Raw genomic sequence first — 9,935 nt, forward strand, 5'->3', positions numbered from 1 at the left:
CGAGCTCGTAGTTGTTCATCGCCATGACAACATCAAAGCGACCGACACACTGGATTAAACTTCATAGTGTTTGTTGACCTGCACATAACCATCGCGTAGAGTAGGCATATCACAGATGTGTTTCACTTTGCAAATTAACTCTGTTGTAGGACATGCCATCTCATTTTTGCAAGATTATTAGCCTACAAAGTTATTGCCTTAATATTAGACACAAGCCGTCTGCCAAAGTTGTTTGCTCATTAGTTTCTCGGCCATATCGTTCTGATTGTTCGAGTGGAGAAATTTAGTGAGGCTAGACTTTGAAATAATGGGGTTTTGCAGATTGTTTACCGGTCTTTCCAACATCGAAGTTGAACTGACTTCAAGACTTTGAGGTATCATGATCTTTTGACAACTGAACTGACATTACCATAGCAACCAGTACACAGATTCAGCAACTAATCTTGCCTGAAAGATGGCCTAGCCTTACTCTTTGCATTGCTAAAATACAAAATACAATGCAAATACAAAAATAGAAGCAGACTACACTTACCGGATACCATATCGTTTTTTTTAGATGCATGGCAGTGGAAAAATCAGACTACAACAGCAAAAGTGTGGCTTCGCAAGTTTGCCCAGTTTGTCCAGGGTTGTGGACAGCTAGCCGCAACGTGCTCTGGGATATGTAGTCCCAGTGGCAGAGCGTTCAGCAGAGAGCGCTGAGCCGATAGTAGCCTATTCAAGAACCTTTGCCTTACACATAGGCATATATTTTGTTAAGGTTTGTTCAACTGCACAAGGATTTATTCTCTTACAGTGAACAATTTGCCTATTTTATGACATATTATATAGGCTATAGTCTTACAAAATACTGACATAATCTTGTTTTAGACTCTAACAGTCTATTAAGATAGAAAAATGTATGTGGGGCATAACACATAGAGGGCAGTAAAGACCTAAGCGGCTCTGTGTTATGCTACTCTGTTTAGTCTTTACTGCTTCCTGTCATGCGCAGTGGTGAAACGCAAACATGGCGGCACCGGAGAAGTCCACAAAAGAGCGGCTTTTATCCACTTTGGACGACTTAGAGGTGTTATCCAGGTTGGTGTACACCAAGAGTTCTAATATGATATTTATATTTGCGTGTTTTCATTAGTTGTCGAACAATGGCGGTTGGTTGCAAGGTTTTTTGTCTAATTGTAAGTAGGCTACTATCAGTAGTGTATAAATACGTTAGTGAAACACCGTCTTCTTAATTCATAATTTCTCAATGTGGGAATCATGATTGGGAGGCCTGTGTAACGTCATGTTTTGTGTGTTAAACTCGTGTTTTATGAAGTAGCCAGCCCTCAGTAACGTTAAACATTTCGCTTTTTAGAGAACTGATCGAGATGTTGGCCCTCTCGCGGAGTCAGAAAGCCCCGCAGCCCGGCGAAGATACTCAGGTGAGCTTTACTTCCGAACCATCCTACGAATAGTGTTTAAAGCGGGATTTGGCAGGTGGGGGAATCCAGGGAGAAATGACTCGCCTTTGAGTATCGTGTTGTAACTTTTTTGACAAGAATTGCTAGTATCTTGGTTATCTCTGTCAGTCAAAATAGCTCCCATATTGATTCGTAAGAGTCACTAGACCCAGAAGTGCACTGGGGGTTCAGGCTCCCCAGGAAGACAATTGTGTTTATTTTCATGTTTAAATGCATCAATCTGGTGCACTTTGAAAAGAAATTCAGAGGTCAGACTTGCATGTTTTGCACAACAACACAACAACAAGTTCACAACTACAACTTTGTTTCACAGTTATTGTACATTGTAAAAATGCTGTACATTTCAGCACCCCATGAAATGATGCAGAAGTGGTCACCTGTATTATTCGGCTATTTAATCTAAGACGAGCTAGTTATCTTGGTCATTGTAATGGCATCTATACACTACACATGAGCTAGTTATCTTGGTCATTGTAATGGCATCTATACGCTACACTTAAGCTAGTTATCTTGGGCATTGTAATGGCATCTATATGCTACAGCTTCCTGGTCTATTCAGGGCTATCCATCTGGGAAAGGATGATTTGATTTGTTGCAATACTGTTTGATTCGATTTGTTATAATGTCACTAGGAAGCATGCCATATATATTCATATCTGTGTAGGTGGGGTTGTCTGGAATCTGGCGATATAAGAACCATGATGGTGGGATATTCTCTGGCTAAACCACAAACACACAGATACACGCACACACACACACACACACACCTTACACTTCCATGCATTTACAAAAATGTATGTAGGCTACTGACATCAATAGTTTACATTTCGGCCCAAAGTTGTTGACCATGTAGAAATTTGTTGCAATTTCAAACCGGATTACTCGGGATCTGATTATTGTACAGAGGCATGCTTTATATCCTCATATTCGCTAAGGCCTGCTGTTTATTGTGTTGAGCCAAGAGTTTGAGATATGTCACCAACAGTAATGGGTGTGCAGGGCTGTGTGCAGATGCAAGTTCATGTTCATTTTCTCGTGAACCATTTATCAGAGCACCTTGGTGCTGATGTCGTGGGAAAGCTCAGATTCCACTCTTTCATGTGGTAGTCTGTGAGTGATATGATCTGTGTGATGAGTACTCTGTGAGTTTAGATTTTACTGGGGCACAACAGTAGGCTACTGGGGCATGTGCTGCTACACACACATACACACCTTACACTCTCTCTTACACACACACTGGGGCACAATAGCACAGTAGGATATTAGGGCACGCGCTGCTACCTGAGTTGCACTGGTGTCTTTAGCATTACCAACGTGTTTTCCAATTAGGAAACACGTATTCATGGACAATATTTTTCTGTCAATTGGCAACTGGAGTCATTGACCAGCAGATGAACAGCCAGAGCCATATGCCGCCCTGCATTTGTTGTCGTCATGTTTAAATTGTGGAATTGTAATATTACTTCACCTTCGACTTCAACTTCCCTCCAGCATCTACGTGCTCTGGCTAGCACAGCAGCTGTGAACACAGCGACTTCATCTGCATGTGTGAACCAGCACTCAAATGCACTCAACTCAGACAGGAGTGTGTGTGTGTGTGTGTCTGTCTGTGTGTGTGTCTGTCTGTGTGTGTGTCTGTCTGTGTGTGTGTCTGTCTGTGTGTGTGTCTGTCTGTGTGTGTGTGTGCGTACATGTATGCGCGTGTGTGTGTGTATGCGCGTGTGTGGTGTGTGTGTGTGTGTGCGTGCGTGTATGCGTGTGTGGTGTGGTGTGGTGTGTGTGTGCGTGTATGCGTGTGGTGCGTGCGTGTATGCGTGTGGTGTGTGAGTGTGTGTGTGTATGCGCGTGTGTGTGTGTGTGTGTGTATGCGCGTGTGTGTGCGTGTCTGGTGCGTGTGTGTGTGTGTATGCGTGCGTGTGTGTGTGTGTATGCGTGCGTGTGTGTGTGTGTGTGTATGTGTGTGTGTGTATGCGTGGTGTGTGTGCGTGCGTGCGTGCGCGTGTGTGTGTGCAGGTGCTGGAGCTGCTGGTGCAGAGGGACCGTGAGTTCCAGCAGCTGATGCAGCAGGCTGTGGAGCAGGGCCGACGGCAGCAGGACATGCTCAGCCTGGACAAGGAGCTGGACAAGAGGGACTCCGACATCCAGCAGCTCCAGAAGCAGCTCAAGGAGGCCGAACACATCCTGGTGCGTGCGTGTGTGCGTGTGTGTGTGTGCGTGCCTGCAGTGTTTCCCCTTTAATGTATTCAACAGTGGTGCAGTGCTGCTGCTAGATTTGCAGTGTTGCAGCAGCCAAAATGAAAACACACACACACACACACACACACAAAGCCATACACAACATTTACACACTCACACACACACTACAATGTATTCAGCAGTGGCGTAGCGCCCCCCGCTGGATTTTGAGCGCCGCTGCAAAATCTTCACATGATCAGTAATGTCACGACATTTAGGCCTACACTGTAAAAGCTCAACACTCAACAACATCGTTCAATCGGAATTGTTTTCAGTAAGTCACGTTGCTTAACCTCACTGCTCAGCACAGTAAGTCACGTTGCTTAACCTCACTGCTCAGCACATAAAGGTTACTTATGCAGCCCATAAGATCGGCAGTAGGCTAGCCGAACATTACGGCAACATTGTTTGGTTATCCAGTGTTTTGATTTTTTCTTTGTGTGTTTAAAACTGTGTGTGTGTGTGTGTGTATGTTGGTGTGTGTTTGTTTGTGTGTGTGTGTGTGTGTGTGTGTGTGTGTGTGTGTAGGCCACAGCGGTGTACCAGGCTAAAGAGAAGCTGAAGTCCATAGAAAAGGCTCGCAAAGGTCAGTGTTTCACAACTGGGCTGTGTGTGTTTTCTGACTATTTGTATGTCTCTCTTTATGTGTGTGTGTTTCTGACTGTGTGTGTGTGTGTCAGAGTTTCCACTAGAAAAAAATTGTGCTGGTCAAAGTGACCGGCAGAGGTTTCGTTTTCTGGACATTTTGATGATATGCCAGTCAAATATCTGTTATCGCTTCTTAATTAGTCAAATTGAGGAAAACTGGAGACAGGCTATGTAGCTTAAAGAATGACATAATCAGGCTGAATAGAATGCAACATGTTCATTAGCCTAACTTACGTAAACATGCCTAACAAGATCTAGCCAGTATGTATGTTTTCATGGACAGCAAGAGTCCGCTTCGTTCGTTGTTTTAAAAAGGCTACGTTGTTTGTTGCTGCTACGTTATCTCCAGTGGTGACTGTTTAACTTGCACAGATGCGCACACACAAGAATGAGCGCTCACACCACTACCTCCTAATGCTATGCCTCTTTATTTGATACCAATAAATTAAGAAATGTTTCCTATTCTGGGAAATGTTTCTTTTTCTTTCAGTCTGAAGTTCAATGATACCGTTTAATTGTGCCAGAAATTATCCGCGGACCAGCAATCTCCTCGTCGAGGAGGCCCTAACCCTGCAGATCATAGACAGAGAACGCATAGGCCTACTGTATGCTTTGGGTAAAGAACACTTTGCATGTCCAGTGTACACGGAGAATGACAGTGTCTTGGAGCGGCCGCAACCCCGCAACTCCACTTCCAACGTCATGATTCCGACAGATAGGCCTACACCCAAAACTTCTGCTTTTTATCTGGTGGTGGTGGAGTTGACCGGACATCTGAGGCTTCAGACGTTACCAATTTATCATCATCCATCGCGTCTGGCCTCTGAAAAAACTTTTAAGGCTAGTCTGCCTGGGCCTGGCCATGTTTGAACCGCCTCACTCATTTGTTCGTTGTTTAACATGGACGTTTTAAGCGTGCGCTTCCCATTTGAAATGCAGCATAGGCTCTGCGTGTTTAATAGCTTTCAAACGGTAGAGCCTGTACATTTAAAAACATAGCCAGAGGACGTATTACTTTAATATAGGCTTACATTTTAAGGCTCATTCTCAAATTCAGATTGCGTTAGGGGGACGGGACTATTAGCCAATTTCAATCGGACAATTTGACCGGAGAGAATTCATTTTGTCGGACGTTTCATTTTTTTTTCCGGCCAATGTTCGGTAATTACCGGACAACGGAAACCCTGGTGTGTATGTGTGTCTATGTGTTTCTGACTGTGTGTGTGTGTGTGTGTGTGTGTGTGTGTCTCCTCCTGTAGGGAGTATCTCTTCTGAGGAGATCATCAAATATGCCCACAGGATCAGCGCCAGCAACGCCGTCTGTGCCCCCCTCAACTGGGTACCAGGTACACTCTATTACCCCTCCACTCCACTCTATTACCCCTCCACTCCACTCTATTACCCCTCCACTCCACTCTATTACCCCTCTACTCTACTCTATTACCCCTCCACTCCACTCTATTACCCCTCTACTCTACTCTATTACCCCTCCACTCCACTCTATTACCCCTCTACTCTACTCTTTTACCCCTCTACTCTATTACCTCTCTACTCTATTACCACTCTACTCTATTACCCCTCTACTCTACTCTATTTCCCCTCTACTCTATTACCACTCTACTCTATTACCCCTCTACTCTACTCTATTACCCCTCTACTCTATTACCCCTCTACTCTACTCTATTACCCCTTTCCTCTACTCTACTCTATTACCACTCTACTCTACTCTATTACCCCTCTACTCTACTCTATTACCCCTCTACTCTACTCTACTCTACTCTATTACACCTCTACTCTACTACCCCTCTACTCTATTACCCCCTTTACTCTACTCTACTATATTACCCCTCTACTCTACTCTACTCTATTACCCCTCTACTCTATTACCCCTCTACTCTACTCTACTCTACTCTATTACCCCTCTACTCTACTCTACTCTATTACACCTCTACTCTACTACCCCTCTACTCTATTACCCCCTTTACTCTACTCTACTCTATTACCCCTCTACTCTACTCTACTCTATTACCCCTCTACTCTATTACCCCTCTACTCTACTCTACTCTATTACCCCTCTACTTACTCTACTCTATTACCCCTCTACTCTATTACCCCTCTACTCTACTCTACTCTATTACCCCTCTACTCTACTCTACTCTATTACCCCTCTACTTACTCTACTCTATTACCCCTCTACTCTACTCTACTACCCCTCTACTCTATTACCCCTCTACTCTACTCTACTCTATTACACCTCTACTCTACTACCCCTCTACTCTATTACCCCCTTTACTCTACTCTACTCTATTACACCTCTACTCTATTACCCCTCTACTCTACTCTATTACCCCTCTACTCTATTACCCCTCTACTCTACTCTATTACACCTCTACTCTATTACCCCTCTACTCTACTCTATTACCCCTCTACTCTACTCTATTACCCCTCTACTCTACTCTACTACCCCTCTACTCTACTACCCCTCTACTCTACTCTATTACCCCTCTACTGGGTACCAGGTAATTTTCGTATCTCTGCTTGATTATGTCTCGTGTGTGTGTGTGTGTGTGTGTGTGTGTGTGTGTGCGCGCGCAGGTGACCCTCGGAGACCCTACCCTACAGATTTGGAGATGCGCAGCGGAATGTTGGGTCACATGAGCAACCTGCCGACCAATGGCGTTAATGGACACCTGCCCGGAGATGCCCTGGCGGCAGGGAGACTTCCAGGTGTGTGTGTGTGTGTGTAGTGTGTGTGTGTGTGCGCGTGCGTGTGCGCGTCAGCATCATAAAGCTGAGTGCACATTACATGAGACATGAGATCGCTGTCCAGTTCACGATCTTGTATCTGTAGCTATGGAAATGGATGTAAAAGAAAAGAGATCAGTGTAGCTATGGAAACGGCAGCAGCCCAGCACTGAACAGTAATCCCAATGCAGCAGCACACACTTGCAGTCATGAACTAGAGTACCAATCTCACACACACACACACACACACACACACGTACACACCTGCAGTCATGAACTAAAGTACCAATCACACACACACACACTTGCAGTCATGAACTAGAGTACCAATCACACACACACACACACACACACACACACACACACACGTACACACCTGCAGTCATGAACTAAAGTACCAATCACACACACACACACACACACACACACACACACACACACACACGTACACGTACACACCTGCAGTCATGAACTAAAGTACCAATCACACACACACACACACTTGCAGTCATGAACTAGAGTACCAATCTCACACACACACACCTGCAGTTTGAGAATAAGTCATGAACTAGAGTACCACACACACACACACACACCTGCAGTTTGGGAATAAGTCATGAAATGGTGTTTCTTCTGTTGTGAAGCACTCAATGAGTTCTCATGATTATAATGTTTTATTCCACTGCTTGGTTGAATTTTCCATTGTCCTACGTAATTTAGAACGACCATTAACCGTATGTTATCTGCACACCTATGAAGTAGATCCATTTTTTTGGCCGTATCACACTTGTATATTAATTCGCCGAACTCGTTGTGAAGTTTAAATGAACTGTCACGTTGCATCCGAGCTGTAAAATGCAGACGTTCAGAACATAGTAACATTGTAGCATATGACGGAGGTGGCTTTTAGCTAGATGGATGACAGCAGGCTAAGTAAAATAGTGATGTTTCAAAGCTAAAGTTCATCAGAATCTTGGGATACGCCCGCTTGACAACGGGAGAGATAGAACTAACGACTGGCCTTTGGCTGTAGCAACCATCCATTTAGAACTAGTAACGGCAGTTTGTCCTGTGAGTTGAGAAATTAGTTGATATGTGTCGGAAGAAATTAGTTCTACAAACAAGACAGTTTTAGCGATTAAAACGTTTAAATTGTAACAGGAAATGAACACAACGCAAGTGGCAACAGTGGAATAAGCGGGATAATGGACTCCACGGTGGTCTGTTCACAGAAGTTAATGCACTACGAGGTTTAAACCTCCGCTTCGCGTCGGGGCCGTTTTACAACCTCGACCGTGCATTAACTTCTGTGAACAGACCACCGTGTCGTCCATTATCCCTTACATCATATTCACCATATCTAATGAGTACTCCTGATTATAATGTTATCATATTCACCATATCTAATGAGTACTCCTGATTATAATGTTATCATATTCACCTTTGTGTGTGGTCCCAGACATTCTGACTCCTCAGTACCCCTGGCAGTCTACTGACGTCTCCATGGGGATGCTCCCCCCTCACCATGGCAACGAGTTTGGCCCCGGACACAACAAGGAGAACGAGGACGACGTGGAAGTCATGAGCACCGACTCCTCCAGCAGCAGCAGCGACTCAGACTAGTGTGTGTGTGTGTGTGTGTGTGTGTGCGTGCGTGTGTGCGTGTGTGTGCGCGTGGAAGTCATGAGCACCGACTCCTCCAGCAGCAGCAGCGACTCGGACTAGTGTGTGTGTGTGTGTGTGTGCACGCGCGGTCACAAACACAGACTCGGACTAGAGGAGTGTGTGTGTGTGTGTGTGTGTGTGCGTGTGAGGTGAGTGAGTGAGTGAGTGGTCATGAACACAGACTCGGACTAGAGGAGTGTGTGTGTGGTGAGTGGTCACAAACACAGACTCGGACTAGAGGAGTGTGTGTGCGTGCGTGCGTGCACGCGCGGTCACAGACTCGGACTAGAGGAGTGTGTGTGAGTGAGGTGAGTGAGTAAGTGAGTGAGTGAGTGAGTGGTCACAAACACAGACTCGGACTAGAGGTGTGTGTGTGTGTGTGTGTGTGTGTGTGTGTGTGTGTGTGTGTGTGTGTGTGTGTGTGTGTGTGTGTGTGTGTGTGTGTGTGTGTGTGTGTGTGTGTGTGTGTGTGTGTGTGTGTGTGTGTGTGTGTGTGTGTGTGTGTGTGTGTGTGTGTGTGTGTGTGTGTGTGTGTGTGTGTGTGTGTGTGTGTGTGTGTGTGTGTGTGTACAGTTGTTTATCATGGTATGTAAATAAAGCATCTCTTGTAAACTAAGGCCACGATGATGTGTAATTATTTGTGTGTGTGTGCATGTGAGCGTGTGTGTGTGTGTGTGAGTAGCAGCACTGTGTGTGTGTGTGTGTGTGTTTGTGTGTGTGTGCGCGTGCGCGCGTGTGCGTGTGCGCGTGTGCGTGTGAGTAGCAGCACTGTGTGTGTGTGTGTGTGTAATTGTGTAATTATTTGTGTGTGTGTGCATGCGAGCGTGTTGCTTTATTGTGTAATGATGAGTTTTCAGGGCCAGAAATCTCCTCAGACAGTCGAGGGCCCTGACAGTGACCAGTGTAGACAACTGGAAGGACACACACACACCCTGACAGAGTGACCGGTGTAAAGAGTTCAAACAGCATTAGGAACACCACACACCAAGGATTAAAGTTCTCCGTCGTAGGACGGATTTCCGTCAATTTGATTTTAGAAATGTCATATTTGAGATCGATGCAGATCCGATGAGAAAAAAAATAGGAGGAGGGGGGGGGGGGCTATCACCTTTGCTTTTCCTTTTTTAAGGCAACTACAAATATTAGGTAAATGTTTAAAGACCTAATAGTGTTCTTGAG

General features: G+C 45.1%; 2 protein-coding genes across 2 annotated transcripts in view; one reads left to right on the plus strand and one right to left on the minus strand.

Moving 5' to 3' along the window:
• The window catches only part of nek5 (NIMA related kinase 5), an 18,498-nt gene extending 18,473 nt beyond the window's left edge, over positions 1–25 (minus strand). Inside the window, exon 1 of the mRNA XM_076274963.1 lies at positions 1–25. This exon is cut by the window's left edge and continues 101 nt beyond it. Within this exon, the coding sequence (XP_076131078.1) occupies positions 1–25 (25 nt within the window).
• Positions 26–980: 955 nt separating this feature from the next.
• med4 (mediator complex subunit 4) lies at positions 981–8,808 on the plus strand. The gene is made up of 7 exons (XM_076274971.1): positions 981–1,080; positions 1,358–1,424; positions 3,477–3,647; positions 4,227–4,284; positions 5,606–5,692; positions 6,942–7,073; positions 8,551–8,808. The coding sequence occupies exons 1-7, from the start codon at positions 1,010–1,012 to the stop codon at positions 8,712–8,714; spliced, it is 750 nt and encodes a 249-aa protein (XP_076131086.1). The 5' UTR covers positions 981–1,009; the 3' UTR covers positions 8,715–8,808.
• The last annotated feature ends 1,127 nt before the right edge of the window (positions 8,809–9,935 follow it).

This window comes from Alosa pseudoharengus, unplaced genomic scaffold (assembly GCF_046254945.1).
Source record: "Alosa pseudoharengus isolate Yale_2024_CS ecotype anadromous, Long Island Sound unplaced genomic scaffold, YU_APseudo_1.1 YU_APseudo_1.1_scf_101, whole genome shotgun sequence".
Classification (NCBI taxonomy): Eukaryota; Metazoa; Chordata; class Actinopteri; order Clupeiformes; family Clupeidae; genus Alosa; species Alosa pseudoharengus.

Bases quoted from the DNA above. Each gene is read 5' to 3' on its own strand.
- med4 (XM_076274971.1), top strand. From the start codon at position 1,010: ATGGCGGCACCGGAGAAGTCCACAAAAGAGCGGCTTTTATCCACTTTG. The intron at 1,425-3,476 runs GTGAGCTTTACT...GTGTGTGTGCAG, and splicing joins AGCCCGGCGAAGATACTCAG to GTGCTGGAGCTGCTGGTGCA. The intron at 7,074-8,550 runs GTGTGTGTGTGT...GTGTGGTCCCAG, and splicing joins GGCGGCAGGGAGACTTCCAG to ACATTCTGACTCCTCAGTAC.